The sequence below is a fragment of the Pyrus communis genome, chromosome 9 (genome assembly GCF_041283825.1).
Source record: "Pyrus communis isolate YQ-2024b chromosome 9, ASM4128382v1, whole genome shotgun sequence".
NCBI lineage: Eukaryota > Viridiplantae > Streptophyta > Magnoliopsida > Rosales > Rosaceae > Pyrus > Pyrus communis.
Window position 1 is genome coordinate 4165164 of NC_142573.1, and position 18748 is coordinate 4183911.

Here is an 18748-nt window from a genome sequence, read left to right on the forward strand (position 1 = left end):
GTCATTTTCACTAATGGGGGGAATAAAACCCTTATGGCTCTTGTAGTTTCCATAGAGAAAGAAAGAGCACTGAGTCCCTCTAGAAAAAACTTTTACATTAATATATTGTCATATTATGCGGACTTTGGGAGTGGCCTTGGTTCAAAAATTCTACACAAATTAGTTAAAGGCCACATTCTGATTTAGATCAAGCCGATATTTTTTTCTAACGAGTGGGGACTTTGGAATTATTACTTCAATCATTTTTCCTTTGAAATTGATGTAACAAGGAGATAATATTGCAGGTAGCAATATTTGTGCCTGCCTCTTGCTTTTGTTTTCTTCAGGGGTTTTTTACTTATTCGTTATGATTTGCCTTCTTGGTCATTTTTTGTTACCATTTTCTGTTGCTAGCCCTTTCAATTAGCCCACCAAACAATGTCTCTTGTTGCCATTGGCAGACCTAGCAGCAAGGGTGTCGTGTTTAACCATCTTAATTCTTAAAAACTATAAACGAAGACCAATTGATTAGTCCACAACCCTTTCCAAATGGCTTAATTATGAAAGCATATGCAAGCAGTTTTGGATTTTTCAAAGAATACAACCAAAACCAATCTTGCCCTCTCTTTTCTGCTAGATATGGCCATCATTTTGTTTTCCCATAACATTGTATTTGTAACTTAGTAAGAAATTTTGGTCAAGGATCAATGGATTATGAAAATTTGGCGAGACAATGGCATACAGATTATAGATATATAGTGTTTAAGGATCAATGTGAAGTAACAGACTAATTCAGAGGGCTGGCTAGCTAGCAGCACAATGATTCTTAACTAATATTGGAAACCCTAATTTCACGTAGGTCTTGTAAATCGGAGCGTTTACAAGATCCTCTTTTCTGCCAATATTGCTTGTAAACCCCTATTTTCATATGTTATAAGCAAGCCTAGCTAGAAGGACATGCATCAAGAAATTATAAACAAACTCAGAAGCCAACTTGATTAGTTTAAAACCCAAAATACTTCAGGCTGTGCATAATTAAAGTAATTAAACCAAAAAAACGCAGTGTTTAAGCACCACTCATTGATTAATTAAATTTATAATTAGATCGCCACCATATACCATATAAAAATAGAGCAGCAGTCGTGTACCTTTTATGAAAACAAGCAGTGGTTGGATAATCCAAGACATTTTTACTACAAGACTACCATATAATTAATTAGTAGCAGTATCAACCAACAAGTATCAGTGAAAACAAACAATATTGATGACGAGGAGGTAATTAAGCACCCAAGTTTAAACTAATCATTTTGCTTAAAATAAACCTGCAACTTTAAATGATACTTTATTATTACAAGTACGTAAACACATGTACCTGTCAACTGTGAGTCAGTCTTACTCAAAATGCACCACCCAGAATTAAGTAAATGAATACATACATTGCACCAGAGATGGCAAATCTTGTGTAAAGCATTAAACAAATATTATTTGATGGAGTAATTAACTTGTCTGCGAAATGAGATTAGTTTAATTGCATAAGTAGAAAGTGGAACTGAAAAAGAAGAAATTCTTAAGAGGGTGTGATCAGCTCATGATGGGCTTATCCTGTATTAACCAATCTCTTGAGATCTAATGATCTCATGATATAGAAACAGTAGGATTTGGCTGTGGGAGAGGAACTATGATTCTCTCCCCTCCTCTTTCCATCTTCTTCCATTCCTTTTTCGTACGCTCTTTATTTTGTCTTTCTCTTTTTATAAAAACTTAATATAAGATATTGATGTGGCTTAATCGCGACCGTTCAAATAAAAGGGGAGAGAAGGGGAGGGAAAAAAAGAAGGGAGAGAATCCTTCTCTATGAGAGAGGAGGCATATAATGCGTATGCTCTTGGGATATGAATGTGACGTGGTACTAATTAAACATTTTGTTCTCACAAAAGATTATTAATTAGATTTATGTAAATAAGAGAAGAATGTTCCCTCTCTTCTCATTTCTATACAATTCATTTTGTTTGAAAAATGAACAAAAATAAGGCTTGTTATGGAGTTTATTCATTTTTATTTACACAAAAGTTGCACAACGCGGGCCCAAAACTTCAAAAGCCCAAACCAAAATTTGGACGACCATCTCACTTAGTCCGAGGTTTGAGACAGAAATCCTTCCAAAGTATGTTTGCCACTCAGACGACTAGAGATCGGAAATACCTCATCCTTTTAAATACGTATGTAAGCATCATCCGACATGATGAAGTCACTACAAACAATCATGCTAACCGCCTTAAGACACAATTGAAGGTCACGTACCATGAATTACAATTACCGTCAACACCAAATGACCAATCTACTTCTGTTTCAGCTCAACGATATGATCGAGGTTGCTCATTCTCCACTGCCTATATAATAGAACCATAGACCTTCAAACTCATGACCTTTGTTAAGCTGATAAGCTGAGCTACGTAACTTGAAATGAAAATTGACTGGAAATGTAAAGAAAGTAGTAAAACTCTAGCAAGATTCATCCCATGAACTGCAACATAATGTTAGAGAAGTCCACCCAAGATCACTAGTGTCATATTGGATTTAGTACAAAACATGCGCCCTAGAGAGGAAATCATGGTGGTTGGAAATGGACATCAACGGAATCATACCACGGGGTAGCTGAGTTGTAAAAAGTTTAGTATCTTAGGGATCGTAAGCAGTGTTTGTGTCACATCTTGACACAGGCTCGACTCCGCAGAAGCACGATATTGTCCGTTTTGGGCCCCAACCATGTGGTTTTGTTTCTGGGAACTCACGAGCAACTTCTCAAGGGGTCACCCATCCTGAGATTACTCTAGCCCAAACTCACTTAACTTTGGAGTTTCTACAGAACCCGAAGCCAATGAGCTCCCAAAAGGCCTCGTGCTATAGAGAGGGGAGCATGCACATATAAGGCACATCACCCCTTCTCCTTTGGTCGATGTGGGATGTTACAATCCACCCCCCTTAGGGGCCCGATGTCCTCGTCGACACACTCGCACCACACGACATAGTGGCTCTGATACCAAATTATCACATCCTGGCCCGGGCCCCTAACGGGGGTGGATTGTAACATCCCACATCAACCGATCCCAGGATGGGTAACCCCTTGGGAAGTTGTTCGAGAGTTCCCAGAAACAAAACTGTGAGGGCATGGTCAGGGTCCAAAGCAGACAATATCGTGCTACGGCAGACTCAAGCTTGGGTCGGGATGTGACAATTTACTTCAAGGGAAGACTTTGAGATTGTAGCTGAAAAGCTAACATGAGAGTGTTGTTGAAGAGCAATTGGGTTTGTGCTAAAAAGTAGTTGGGTTGATTGAAGAGTTAGTCAAGGTTTTGTATAATTGTAAAGAGGGCTCGGCGCATGGAAAATGAGGCACACAAAACGTGACATGATTCGCGCGGGAACTAAGGTGACTCAACGTACCAAAAACACAACATGCAAAATGAGGCGGGCTTAGCACACGGGTCAACCATTGTTGCCTGCACAAAGCATTGGTGCCGGGGGTGGAGCATATATAAGCCGCTATCAATATGGGGTAGGGTTCAGTTTTAATCGCACGAATCAACCATTGTTGTTCAAACGAACCATTGGTGCCAAGGGAAGGGCATTGTAAGGGGTAGGGAGTGTTGCCTACACGAAGCATTCTTGCCAGAGGTGGGCATTTATAGGCCACTATCAATAGGGGTAAAGTTTAGTTTTAATCTCAGATGTCAACCATGGTTGGCTGGACGAAACATTGTTGCCAAAGGTGGGACATTTATAAACTGCTGTTGTATGGTGTATTTTTTTTTTTTCCCTTATGACTCGTCCTTTCCAGAGGGTGCCATAAAGACTGAAGCTCCTTCATTCATCAATGACTTTAGCACCAAACTATCATCTTCATGTTCTACAAAATGCATTTTCTTATAATCCAAGTCAAAACAATCGAAAACAAGGATATAAATATAAATCTAAAAGTATTTGAATATAAATAAAGTAAGGTAGGAAGAAAAAAAAAAATTCAATGGAAAAAGAAAAAAGAAAAAAGAAAAAAAAAATTAAGAATGATACGATCGATACTTTACTACCGATTATACATAAGAAATGTTGATCTCAAGGTAGCAACTGAACCTCAAAACAGTCGCTATCATCATACCGATTTTCCCTTTTCAAATTTTTTTTTTTCATTTTAGTTTTTTATTTTTTATTTTTTATACTTTTTAAAATTTTCTTTTATTTCTCTTACCATAACAACAAACTATCATATTCATGTTCTTCAAAATATATTTTTCCGTGCAAAATCTATTATAATTCATATTTAAACATTTTTAATCAACAATTTAAAACCTAATTTTAAAGATATTTGAATTTAATAGTTGACACACCCCGACCGAGATCAGGGCGTGCTGGCCGTCACCTTCGTGTGACGGCCAGCACGCCCTGATCTCGGTCCACGCGCAGGCACGTGCGGCGGAGGAAATTTTTTCTAAAAATATGGTTGTGATCCTTAAATGTATATTCTCATCCCTACCTAGCGCGAGGCCTTTTGGGAGCTCACTGGCTTCGGGTTCCATGGGAACTTCGAAGTTAAGCGAGTAGCGCGCGAGAGCATTCCCAGGATGGGTGACCCATCGGGAAGTTCTCGTGTGAGTTCCCAGAAACAAAACCGTGAGGGCGTGGTCGGGGCCCAAAGCGGACAATATCGTGCTACGGTGGTGGAGCGGGCCCGGGAAGTGGTTCGGCCCGGGCCGGGATGTGACAATAGTGGTTACTCAAATAAAATAAATAAATTGAAATAGGGAAAGATCAGTACCACGCTACCGATCATCACCCAGTAGTACTTAAATCATCGTTCAATCTATTTATTTTCACATTCACCTCATCGTGAAGTTTTGAAAATTAAGGTAAGACTAGCCTACGTTTTATTTTGTGAACGTTTGTAATCTTGACTCCATCATGAAATGATTACATTTTATTTATCGTTTTAGTTTCTATTTTAGTTTCATTCACTTTTTAGGCAAGCATACATGAAGTTACACTGAATTTTAAGTCCTCATTCACTCGAGGCACATAAAAGAATTTAACCGAACTAGTGTCCCACTCGGTGCACAATCATTTGGTTAAAAAGTTAGATTAACGCACAAGCTTCACATACTCGAATACAAATACTATATCTTGGCAACTACCAATAGTGTCATGCATATTCTCTCTTTCTCTTGAGCCATCTCGTGATATTGAGACCAAAAATAACACTCGGAACAAATACGTGTTAAACATCGTGTCCAAACTTTGTCTGAGTTTTAGCACCAACACATTTTATTGGCATGGATTTTTTTTAGACTTACATCAACGAATTATAGCTAACAACAATTTAAAGGGATAAATTAATTCAACCTTTTTCACTAATCATGCTAAGGACTAGCAAATGAAATTCAGCAAACATATATAAATATAAGATAAAGACATGATTTTGAATTGGAAAATATTATTGTAAAATAAAACTAATTTTATAGACTTTTTAATATAAGCAATATTGTATATTCGAACTTAAGTGTAAAGGAGGAAATACAAGCCAACTTGACTAAATTCATGTTTGCGTTTTCATAGTTTCATTTAAAACAACAAAACTTGAATTTAAGAACACACATCACAAGAAAACATAATTTTGAATTGGAATAACTGTGAGTGCCTAAACCCTTCTTTCCCAGACTCACAAGTGTATCCCTAGAAAGAAACTGTGAGAGAATCATATAAGTTCGAGTAGCCTTCAAATACACAACTTCCTAATATATACTTGCAACCCAACAAATTATAAGTTTCAAACGCATAACTTCTTGCAAACCAAGACTCTTGATACTACGTACACTCTAGAAGGTTAAACTGGGAGGAAATAAACCAACAAATATATATCAAGTTATAACTTGAATAAGGATTATAATGCATACGTACGAATGATTTGAGAACGGTTGAAAAACAAAGCAAATCCACCAGCCAACCACCGTCATGAATGGCCTGGGTTGGATGAAACCTACACGCCCTACCTAGCTACCCACTTCATCACCATGCCATCACCATTTTTAACAAAAACAAAAACTGCAATGATAGTGGGATGAACATTGTCATCTGGGCATCTAAGGACAATGCCCAAAAACTTGCAAACCCCTCTTGATTGGTGGAGGAGCCTAAAAAAGCCACCAAATTTAGGAGAGATTTTCAGTGTGTTGGAAACACGATCCGGTACACTAAGTATAACAATATAATTAGTTAGAAACTTAAAAAGAAAATTTGATAATCAATTGTATCATGACACTTAGTATACTAGGTCGTGTTCCAATACACTAGAATTTTTCTCCAAGAATCCTAAACACTACAGAAACCCTAGCTAGACCACCTAGCTAGAGAGAGAGTTTGACAAGCCAAGCAATAGGGCTAGGAGGTGGAGCACTAAGCATCCATTGGCGCTTGTAATTGAGAAATTTTTTCATATATCAAAAACACGATTTGATATACTAAGTGTCATAATATAAGTAATTAAAATTTTTTTTGCAAGTATTCAACTACTTAAATTATGACATTTAGAATAACAAGTCGTGTTCCAAGCAAGTTGAAAAATCTCTCTTTGTTAATGTTTGCCAGGCGAACGTGTGACATCTAACGTGCTCTCGCGTTTTGTCGTCTGCCTACTTTAGTCTTTACTTTTGTTCATGTCTATCATTGTTTGTTGTTAAAATTTTAGGGTTTCCTTTTTTAAAATAAATTTCGGATTTCTTTTGGAGTGTCTTGTGGTACGAAAAGTGCAGGAGTTAAATCAAGTGCCCTTCCGTGCACAACTAGACCGTCATTGTAGGGCAAATGTCCCAGACGGAGACATTTTATTTTCCCAAAATGCCCTTGGAGCCTTGGATTGTAGTGATTGTCCAACAAAGTTCAAGGATAAAATAGAAACAAATGAAGAGATATGGAGAATGATTTTGAGAGGTAGATAAGATATGTAAGTTGAGTGAGGGGAAAAAAGGAGTTCTATCGTCAGATTCAATCTCACTTTCACTCACATTTGGTTTGAAGGAAAAGTGCCATTCAAAATTGAGGTTGAAAGTTTCTTTTGGGGTGTATTCCTTCAATTTATTTGAGTGTATATACATTGCCAAGTATGCGTTCAAAATTGAGGTTGAAGTTTCTTTTGGGGTGTATTCCTTCAATTTGAGTGCATACGTATACGTTGCTAAGTATGCGTCAATAACTTACTTAACATGGGCACGTAAAGAGAGATATAGAGATGAGAGAATTGAACCGTGGTAGAGGAAATCTCTCTTATTATACTCCCGAACTTAAGAATTTTGTTAGGAACAATTGTTCATTTATGTTTTAGTACTTGAAAGCAGAATTCAAACATGCTTGCGGCATGCACTACCAAAATTGGTGAAACGGATAGTTGTAAGCTATCTGTTGAATTACAACCAAAACCAAGCATGCTTATAGTTACAAGTTTGCTGCATTTTCTGGCCTCCTTGACTGAACAATTGGCCAGCGTAGTACATAAACAACAAACCATATAGGCATGATGGAAAATAGTTGACCATTTAAACAGGTTTACTAAAGCTAAAGTTAGCTGCGTAGAATTGATAACACTCATTCTTTTCACCAGAAAATTCCGAACCAACCCTATACCACCAGAGAAACTTGCATACCCAGGTGTATGTTCGGCTCCTTATTTTCGTGTGATGTTGACTATGTTCCGTGATCAGCGTTACATGGAGAAGGGGAACATACAACCCAAGGGTCAGCGAAGTACTTCTCCTTTATTGCACACACACAGACATACCTAAGGAGTCGAAACTAAGTGATGCAACATTGACCAACCAAATGCAGTCGTCCATACAATATACACTACAAGTACAGTTGAGCAGAAAAACATACTCCAAAGTCGGGGGTTTTTCACTTACTTATTCATCCACCTCCATATACTCCAAATCCTCAAAGAAAATAAAATTGAGAGACGTATGGAACAGGGGAAGGACAGTTGCAAGACAAGAAAAGATAGAGCAGTCTAAACCTGTCTAATGGCATTGTTGACCATTCAGTCCACTCAACTTGACCCAACTCAAACCCTCAGGTGGGAGAGAGAGAGAGAGAGAGAGAGAGAGAGAGAGAGAGAGAGCATTGCCTGATCATCAGTAAGATTGTGGTTTCTGCATCCATTTAAAACTCTTTTAGTTAGTGGAAGACTGCATTTTAAAGTACATATCCATGAATCTCATATATCCATTTCCCACCACTACACTACAAGAGGGGTTTCCACTAAGTAACATCTGCTAATTTGAATGGCTTGAACAATAGGTAATCTTTTCTCCATGTTCCTGCTACAACTGACTTAATTGACCTAAATGCACCATTAATTATGATTAAATACATAACCAAGCCAGGAAAAAACAGAGATCTACTCTTGAAACTACATCTTAGTTACAAGAATGGATCTCTGTTTTTTCCCGACTTCGTTAAATATTTAAGCATAATTAAAGGTGCACTTAGGTCAAATTAAGTCAGTTGTAGCAGGAACATGGAGAAACGATTAGCTTCTGTTCTAGCCATTCAAATGTAGCAGATGTTACTTAGTGGAAAACTCTTGTAGAGTAGTGGTGGGAAATGGATATATGGGATTTATGGATGTACTTTAAAATGCAGTCTTCCACTAACTAAAAGAGTTTTAAATGGATGCAGAAACCACAAGCTTAGTTGCTATGGTTCTAGTAGCGTTACTTGTCAAATAAATATTTGTCATGTACTCGAAAAGTGAATCATCTGTCCAATAAACATTTGTTACGTGGTGAATTAGTGACAAAAAAAATATACCTCTAAAGAAGGCGAAACTAATTTGGGTGAGTACAATTTGTCTTCAACTGGCCAATAAAGCAATACAAACTGATTTTTATAATAATGCAGATTGTTGATAATTGAGTTGCATTTCTCTTTGTTGGAGAATATATGCTTGCACCTTTGTATCTCAGCTCACAAAAGAGGACAAGAAAATTGTTATCCAATATCTCACTTTAAATGTCCCCGATATATATTTCTAACTTGAATTTTGCTATCAACTTTAACTACTAAGTGGTGTATAGGATTAGCATATCGCTATACGTATTTCGTATTTTATCGTAGAAGATCCGAAGCTACACTATCAATCCAACAACTAAAAACGCCGCAGCGGGCATATGTTGCTAACGATCGAACAAATTATTGTTTACGGTTGATTAATTGATAAACTGATGGGGAGTTTAAGTGTGTGATGAGTCACTGATCAGCTCCTTAATTATTATAACCAGTACGTATAAAGTTCTAGGCTTTCTAAAACCTCTTTAATTTCTTCCATTTCCTTACGTCACAAGGCTCTATTGGATGGCAAGTATCCATCCCTATAGACTTGACAATGGCACACCAAAATTAAGATTGACTTGTTGATCCCATTTTCTCTTGCACCGCATTATTTCGCCTAAACATTCTTCCATTAAAATAATTGTACTCCCAATAATTTATGACATGAACTCTCTCTCTCTCTCTCATGTAAGCGGAGATTTGATCTGAAAAATTATTATCCACTAACCCTACTTGTAATCTCCCATGTTGAATGTATGCATGTAAAATATCATTTCATGCATACATGCATGTAGCCATCAATCGATGGATGCATGCCCATAACGAACATGTAAACGAGAGACAGACAGACATCTCTCGATCGGACATTCATGTACACATAGATGAATGTGATGATGCTGCATAAAACAGAGACATGATGTGCATGATCTTCCAATCAGCTGAGCCCTGAAGGCACTTTCTCACACTTTTCATCCCTATAAAAGACCTCATCTCCTCAAGCCTCTCTTCCCCCCCTCCTAACGCAAACAAAAACTAAGTGCTCTCCACTCACCTTCTTCACCACTAAGACCTTGAATTTATCCATTGAAACTTCGAGGAGCCATGCAGCCCGGTGAGGCCACCGGACTCCATTACCTCGCTCCCTTGAGCTCATCATCTCCCTACCCTCCTCATTTCAGCATGAGCACTCAAGGCAACGCAACTGCGTTTCAATTTAACCGGTTTTCTAGCCCATTGTACAATTTTCAATTCCCTAATTCCCAACTTCAAGAAATTAATAACAATCCACAGCAACCATCCTCGTTCAGTAGTTCAACCTCTGATGAGGCTGATGAGCAGCAACTCAGTCTCATCAACGAGAGGAAACAAAGACGAATGTTATCTAACAGAGAATCTGCGCGCAGATCGCGTATGCGCAAGCAGAAGCACTTGGATGAGCTCTGGTCACAAGTGGTTTGGCTCAGAAATGAGAATCACCAACTTGTGGACAAGCTGAACCATGTCTCAGAGTCCCACGACAAGGTTCTGGAAGAGAATGCTCAGCTCAAAGAGGAAGCTTCTGAGCTTCGCCAAATGGTCAATGACCTGCAACTGCACAGTCCTTATAATTCTTTCCTTCGAGACCTCGAGGATGTCCCATGCAACACAGCTTATCTGAGAATGGAGTCCTCAAACCCGTCCATCACAAGTTCCACGGATTTGCTAGGCTAATATCAATGGACACAAGTTCTTATCAATTCCCCATTGTTCCCATTGCCCATCTATATGGTGATCTTCTGTTTGTGTAGAAGTCAACCAGTCCTTAACTCACTTTAAAATCTGTATCAGATCCAATCAAATAAGCAATAAAATGTTCTGAGCATTTTTTATTGAATCATTGCTCAAAATTTTCGCCACTATCTCTTAGCTAGAATCTTATCTATCTCAAAAAAATTCTTAAATCATGTAAACTCTTGCTAACTAGCTGCATAAAGTTAAAGACTGTTTGTTCTTACATAAAAACTTTCCAAAAAACCCTGATCACCGAAAAATTATCAAGATCACCTGATCACTACCGAACGAGCTAGATATTTATCATCAATAATTCTAGAAAAATTGTTAAAAAATAAAGGTTATCGCGCAACGAAGAAAGTACAGCAATAATTTCAGGTGTACTAGAACAAAGGGAGGAGAAAAAAATCCAATGGGTGGAGCAATAAGTGGCAATGGTGGTGGGGGGCTGGGCGGGGAGTTGGTCATGACACAGAAATAAAGGTGGTGAAAATGGGAGTTGGTTCGTCATATTAAAATTACTATAAAGAGGCCAGACATTCACAAAAGCTATCCACTAACATATACATCCAATTAAGCACTGTTTTCTAGCTTTTTAGAGAGCTGGCTTGACAAAACACAACGACATGTTTTGTTTTGTTTTGTTTTGCAATTTGTTCTCTTTGATTTGGATATTTTCTCAGAGACTTCATCTCTCTCTTTCTTTCTTTCCTGCAATACCTTATTTGCCTACGAAGATCTGCAAACGTAAGAGCCTTGATTTTCTATTTATATATATTTCCAGTGATGATCGTTTACACGCATTATATGCAATCAAATCAGAGTTGAAATCAAGCTCACGGCCAATAAATTTCAAATCCATCTCATCAGAATGAATCCCATCAAGATTTACTGCAGTTTAATCAAGTTCCAAAGTGTTGTTTAGCAGCATAACAGAAACACTGATTGTTCTATGATCTATGTTTAATCCTGAACTGTGTTAATATTATATCGCACATACATAATATATCCCTTTACCTTTCAGAGAAGTGCACAAAATAATCCACGGCAAAAGAAGAAGAGAGAATATCAAGGCTCAATTCCAACAAAAAGTTTTCAGAAAGTGGAATACGAGGAAAGCTCTAGCAAAAGGTTTGTTCCGAAATTCCTAGGGTGCTTTTTCCAATTTATATTTTACTTCAAATACGTTAAACGTAAAAGAATAAGAAGCAAAGTCATACGATTTTATTAAAATTAATCAGAAAGCAGTATACATCAATAGTAACACAAATGTGCGGATAAGACCTGTACAGACTAAAACTAGAAAAACAAAGAACTGGGGCGTCGAAAAATTGGAATAAGAAACTTACGAATCACCCTGCAAGATTCTTCTATCATTTACAGTTTGAATTTGTGCAACAACATCACCAGTATTCGTTGCAAGAGCATGTCCCGTCCTTGAAATGATGAAACTGATTTGAATCCCTTACTACTATTTCTCTCCCAGTGGCTTCCGAAATATATTTAATAGCAGTGTGACAGTCTCCGCAAACACGGAGATTCTTAAACACTCTAATGGTTTTGATTTCGATGTCCCAATAAGACCAAACACCACTGCTATTTTCTCACTGTGTTGAAACAAGTAGAATTCCCTTTGCTCCTCTTCCACATCATGAAGTACATAATCTGTATTCGGGACATAGCCCAAGTTCTTTATCTTTGAGCCCATTTCATCCAGTTCATCATAAATCTCCTTCGCTTTTGGGTGTGAAGTATACCCAACATGAAACTTGTGGATCTTATTTTTCGCCTCTATCCAGCTAGTACCTGCTTCTTTGGTCAAGTACTTCTCTTTCATATCTTTGCTTACTTTTGCCACTTCTTCCCACAGACGACAGACCAGTGGAAGCATACAAATTCGATAGTAAACTATATGCTGCTGAATCATGTGGGTTCTTCTCGATAATCATCTTTGCTGCATGTTTACCAAGCTCTATGTTACCATGCACTCGGCAGGCTCCAAGAAATGTTCGCCAGATGAGTTCATCAGCTGTAAAAGGCATTGAGTTAATAAACTCGAGGGCTTCTACAAGGGATCCTGAGCGGCCTAATAAATCAACCATGCATGCATAATGTTCCATTCCTGGGGTGATACAATGTTTTTTCTCCATGGCCTTGAAGTGTTTCCATCCCTCATCAACCAAACCCGCATGGCTACAAGCCGATAAAACAGCAATATATGTGATCTCGTTCGGCTTTATTCTGGCCTCAAGCATTTTGTCAAACACTTCTACCGCTGCAGCTGCAGTTTTTCAAAACCCGTGATCATTGAAGTCCATGATATAACATTCCAATCATCCATCTCATTGCACACTAAAAAAGCAGCATCTATGTTTCCACACCTGGGATCCATGGAAACCAAAGCATTACAAATGCTTTGGTATGACTCAAATCCTGACTTATTATCCGGGCATGGATTTGTTCGCCCTTACCAACTGCACAAATGCTTGCAGCTCCACTCAAGAGACTAGAAAATGTGAAAGCACTAGCCCCAAATCCTGTATCCTGAATTTCAGGAAAAAGTCCAAAGGCTTCTTCTGCGTCTGAATGCTTGGCATATGCATCAACGACTGTGTTATAAGATATCAAATTTTTCTCATACAGAACATCAAAAGATTTGCGGGCATCTTCCACCTGACCTAACTTTGACCTGGTTTGGTACTGAGGTGATTCTGAAAAAAGCTGGTATAAAAAAAAGCTGGGAGCTATTTTTGTGTTTGGTAAACATTCAGCTTCAGCTTTTTTTCACAGTTTTGGGTGAAAAAAAGCCAAAAACAAGAAGCTGCAAAACCTAGCTTTGAAAAATCGGCTTTTTTTCACATCTGTTTTACATAAAAGTTTACCAAACACTATAATACTGTTTTTTTTTTTTTTCAAAAGCACTTTTACAAAAAAGTTTACCAAACACTCTGCTGCTTTATTTCACAGCCGCTTATTCTCACAGCACAGCATAATCAGTTTTTTTTCAAAGCACAGCAATACCAAACCAGCCCTTTGAGTACATGCTAATAAGTGAATTTCCCATACAGTTAATGGAAGCGAGACCTGATTTCACTGCCGTACACAGATCCAAAAGATTTGCACAAGTCTTCAGAATGCTAGAAAAGGTGAAATGGTTTGGCGGAACAAGACCTGACATCATTTCAACAAAGTGTTTGATGGCTTCCTCATCACCCCTTCCTCTCTGCACATATCCATTCATAATTGCAGTCCATGATGCAACATTATTGTTTGGCATCCTATCAAATACCTTCCTCGCATCATTCATCAATCCATCAGCCGTACACTTGGAATACATGTCCACCAAACAACACCCGACATAATGACCTAAAGCCAACCCCACGAATGCAATTGCTGCCATAATGATAGTGATTCCAACTTTGTACACGCCGATATAACACCACTCAGTGTAAACTGGTCAGGCATGAGCCCGCTCAACAACATATCTACATACAAATCAATAGCCTCTCTGGGGAAACCCATCTGTGCAAAACTAATAATCATCGAAGTCCATGTCACCGCATCCATTTCAGGCATTTTCTCAAACACCTTATACGCTTCACCCAAATCTCCACTACCCTTGGCAAACATATCGATTAATGAGCACCCAACACACACATCAGACCCAAGATACCCACTTTTGATCACTGACCCAAAAATTATCTTCCAAATCCCAAATATTTGGGCATTCGAACACGCCGAATCACCGATGCGAAGCAATAATCATTCGGGTAAAACCCATGTTCGAGCATATCAAGAAATGTCGAAATCGCTTCGTATCGCATATCATTGTTCGCAAAACAAGACACCATGGCATTCCAAGAAACCAAATTTCTTTCACTGCCCATGTTTTCGACGATTGGAATTCGCCTTCTTCCAGTCCCCAGATTTCGAATACAAGCTGATCAAGGAATTCAGAAGCACCGGGTCGGGTTCGAGCTGCGAGCAAGCCAGCCGGTCGTGGACAAGCTTTCCCAGGTCGAAGTTCCGGGATCGGATGCGGGACTTGAGGAGGAGGGAGTAGGTGGGGAGGTCCCGGTGCTTCCGTCGCTGTGCCATGAGATCGAGGGTGGTGATTGCTTTGCGGAGATGGCCGACATTAATGTGGCTGATCAGACGGTTGCTTAGAGGGTCAAAGTTGGTGGCTTTCTAGGGGCGGAGTGGAGGAGGTGGGGGGGAGTTTGGCGGGAGCCGGAAGATAGAGGCTCAGGCTCGGCATGTTTGTCACTAACGGCTAACTCTGAATTCCATTTCAAATTTCTGTTATTATTGTACGGCTTGTGGGAGTTTGATTATCCATTAGTTTGGGTTGGGCCTGAGAAACAAAAACACAAAGGCTTTATTGGGCTCTTAATTATGGTTCAAGAAAAATTGATGGGTTTTTATCTAACAATTTTGAAACATACACGCTTTATCATTTTATGTTTAAAACAATAAATATCAGTGAATGAAGAATTGAACTTTATCACTTGTACAAAAACGCTACTCTCAAAATTTATCTTGGATTTTTTTTTTTGTCGAGATCCTAAATATGGTTAAACTTGAGCAGATTAGAAGTTGATTTCAGACCTAATCCAAGTTTGTCAATGTTGATTTAAACTTGAGTCTAATTTTATTGGTGGAAAATGTGTGAACCCATGAAAATTTTATGAACTCCAATTGAAGAGAAAAATTTGAACTAGGTATACGAATAATAAAGCACGTTATTCTAACCAACTTAACTAATCTTAGGTTTGCAGGACGAGTTTTAGATTCATTGGGTGGGTTAGACTAGTGACTTTAAAATTTTATTGAACTTACTGCAAGTTAGACTCCATATTGCCCATTACCTTTCCACCACCTATTATTATTATTATTATTTTTATTTTAAATAATAATACCGACACGGAAATTGGGTCCTTCTCACTTGGAAGTTTGATCCCTTCCACGCTTTCACATGGTCTTCTTCTTCACACCCAGCTGAGATCTCACAGACACTCACGCACTTCCAATCACCTCTCTCTCTCTCCTCATTCCACTTTCCAATCAGCTGAGAGAGAAAACTCAAACCCTTCTGCTGCTGCTGCTAGAATCAAAACACCATTCAATCATCAATAATCGATCATACTCTGTTTTGAGCGTTCTGATCGGAAGTTTTGGTTGCTCCAATGGCGGTGGCCATGCGAGGCAGCCGAGGAGGAGGGTCGGGTTTTGGCGGGCTCAGCCTCCGGAGCTTCTTCTCGTACCGGATCTTTGTCTCGGCTATGTTCTCTCTCCTCTTCATTGCCACGCTCTCTGTTATCCTCACCACAAATCCTTCAACTCCGCACCACGACTCTGTATGTATTGCCCCCTCTTCCCTAAATCCATTTTCTCCCAATTATTTATTTAATTAATCGAGGTTTAGATTGAAATTTCGAAGCTTTAGCAAAACCCAGATGTTAATTTCACTTATCAATCACAACCCGCATTCTAATTTTCACATCTGAACAAATCCCAGATTGGAAAGAAAAAACCCATGTGAAAATCTTGGAGTAGTACAAAACCCAGATGTTAATTTTTTTCAATTAGATAAGATTGAAGTTTTAATCTTGATGTTTAATTGATTGCAGGCACTTCCAACAACTGGAAACGAGTACATGCGTAGGACGTTTTTAGCTTTAAATTCCGACCCTTTGAAAACCCGATTAGATTTGATATATAAGCAAGCCAATGATCATGTTACTCTGGTGAATGCTTACGCGGCGTACGCCAGGAAGCTTAAGCTTGAGATATCTAGGCAAATGAGGATGTTTGATGATTTGGCGTCAAATTTCTCTGATCTTCAAATGAAGCCGGGTTACAGAACCGCATTGTTTGAATCAGACGGTCCGTTGGATGAGGATGTTTTGAGGCATTTTGAGAAGGAGGTGAAGGATAAGGTCAAAATTGCTCGGTTGATGATCGCGGAGTCAAAGGAAAATTATGATAATCAGCTCAAGATTCAGAAGTTGAAGGATACCATTTTTGCTGTTAATGAGTTGCTTATAAAGGCAAAGAAGAATGGGGCATTTGCAAGCTTGATTGCCGCAAAATCGATACCAAAAAGTTTGCATTGTTTAGCCATGAGACTTGTTGAGGAAAGAATATCACATCCGGAGAAGTACAAGGAAGAAGAACCAAGCCCCGAATTTGAGGATCCAAGTTTGTATCATTATGCAATTTTTTCGGATAATGTCATTGCAGTCTCAGTGGTTATACGATCTGTGGTGAAGAACTCGGTTGAACCGTGGAAACACGTTTTCCATGTTGTTACAGATAGGATGAATCTTGCTCCGATGAAGGTTTGGTTTAAGATGAGGCCTGTGGAGCGGGGTGCGTATGTTGAGGTGAAAGCAGTAGAAGACTTCACTTTCTTGAATTCTTCATATGTGCCGGTGTTGAGGCAACTTGAGTCAGCAAAGTTGCAGAAGTTCTACTTTGAGAATCGGGCAGAGAATGCTACCAAGGATACACAAAACATGAAGTACAGGAACCCCAAGTACTTGTCAATGTTGAATCACCTTCGGTTTTATTTGCCGGAGATGTATCCTAAACTGCGCAAAATTCTCTTTTTGGATGATGACGTCGTGGTTCAGAAGGACTTGACAGGATTGTGGAAGATTGATTTGGATGGGAAGGTGAATGGAGCTGTTGAGACGTGCTTTGGGTCCTTCCATCGTTACGCCCAGTATTTGAATTTTTCACACCCACTTATCAGGGAGAGGTTCAATCCTCGGGCTTGTGCTTGGGCCTACGGGATGAATATTTTTGATCTTGATGCTTGGAGGCTGGAGAAAAGCACCGAGCAGTACCATTACTGGCAGAACTTGGTAAGTGTTTATTTTCATCGTAAATTCCTTGTGTGTATGAAGATTAAGTACCATTCGGGTTAGCATTTTCGAAGTATGTTAATCCTTCCACAGAAACACTTGTGATTTCACTTTGGAATTGCTAGCCAAATGGCACAATATGTAGTTGAAGTACAATTGAGCCGTTACTTTTCATAAGTGGAATGCATCATTCATAGTGATCGGTGGGTACTTTTGCCCATGAATTTTTGCAGAATGAGGACCGGACTCTATGGAAGCTGGGGACTCTTCCGCCGGGGCTGATTACCTTCTACTCGACGACCAAGTCTTTGGACAAGTCATGGCATGTTCTTGGGCTGGGGTACAATCCCAGTATTAGCATGGACGAGATTAGAAAAGCTGCGGTCATTCATTACAACGGAAACATGAAACCTTGGTTGGACATTGCTATGAACCAATACAAGAAACTGTGGACGAATTATTTGGACAATGATATGGAATTTGTTCAAATGTGCAATTTTGGCTTATAGAAAAGAAAAACCATCTTCACTGCTCAGATCTAAGTTCATCAGCGAGTCGCAGCTATTGTCAGTCACTACGTGCTAATTCTCACAAGTTTTGTGTTTCTTCGTTGGTCGCAATCTCAGAGCGAAGCTCGGTGAGAAATTATGTCGTCTTCTTTTTTTATTGTTGGGAACAGCTGTCTGTTATGCTTGCCTAAATGTTGTATCTGTTCTTCATGTGAATCATGGATTGTAAACAGCCAGATTGGGAATGTGTACGTAGCAATTCTTTTGCACTTTGCAGTATATAAATGTAATTCACAGATTCAGATTACTTGAAGCTTTAGCGAAAACCCGGTGACAACTACCACTGAAGTTTCGATGGTTGAAGCATTCATCAAACGAATCCGATCTGACCCTAAATTCTCTCTATCAGAAGACTCATCTCTCACTTTTTATTGACGGGAAGTCGAATAGAATGCAGTAATGGTTGAAGCATTTGTTGTTTGTGAATGTTCTTAGTGTTCCTCCTAATGTAGGAAGATCTTATTTGTGGCGAGGGTTGTTGATCCATGTTCTTAGTATTCCACCTAATGTTGTTATTACATAATCATTATTCATTTATCAAATTTAGTAGGAATCTTATTTGTGGCGGGACTTCGGCTAGGGTCCATAATAAATTCAGCATCTAATGGTTGGATACGATATATTTTTTTTTTTCTTTTTGGTTGCATATTTTAGATTATAAATGTATTAAGTAAAGGGAGTTTTAACGAA

General features: G+C 38.8%; 2 protein-coding genes and 1 pseudogene across 3 annotated transcripts; 2 read left to right on the top strand and 1 right to left on the bottom strand.

Moving 5' to 3' along the window:
• The first annotated feature begins 9862 nt into the window (after window positions 1-9862).
• Window positions 9863-10723, top strand: LOC137738694 (basic leucine zipper 43). Its single transcript, XM_068478170.2, has one exon. The coding sequence runs from the start codon at window positions 9952-9954 to the stop codon at window positions 10558-10560; it is 609 nt and encodes a 202-aa protein (XP_068334271.2). The 5' UTR covers window positions 9863-9951; the 3' UTR covers window positions 10561-10723.
• A 525-nt stretch (window positions 10724-11248) lies between these two features.
• On the top strand, window positions 11249-18305 carry LOC137738695 (putative galacturonosyltransferase 9). 2 transcript variants are annotated; one of them, XM_088699427.1, is made up of 4 exons: window positions 11249-11367; window positions 11645-11751; window positions 16251-17489; window positions 17723-18305. In XM_088699427.1, the coding sequence occupies exons 3-4, from the start codon at window positions 16278-16280 to the stop codon at window positions 17996-17998; spliced, it is 1488 nt and encodes a 495-aa protein (XP_088555553.1). In that variant the 5' UTR covers window positions 11249-11367; window positions 11645-11751; window positions 16251-16277; the 3' UTR covers window positions 17999-18305. The 2 variants fall into 2 exon arrangements, with proteins under 2 accessions (XP_088555553.1, XP_068334272.2); XM_068478171.2 differs by lacking the exons at window positions 11249-11367; window positions 11645-11751 and adding an exon at window positions 14877-15977.
• Window positions 11898-14878, bottom strand: LOC137738692 (pentatricopeptide repeat-containing protein At3g49170, chloroplastic-like; annotated as a pseudogene).
• Window positions 18306-18748: the final 443 nt, after the last annotated feature.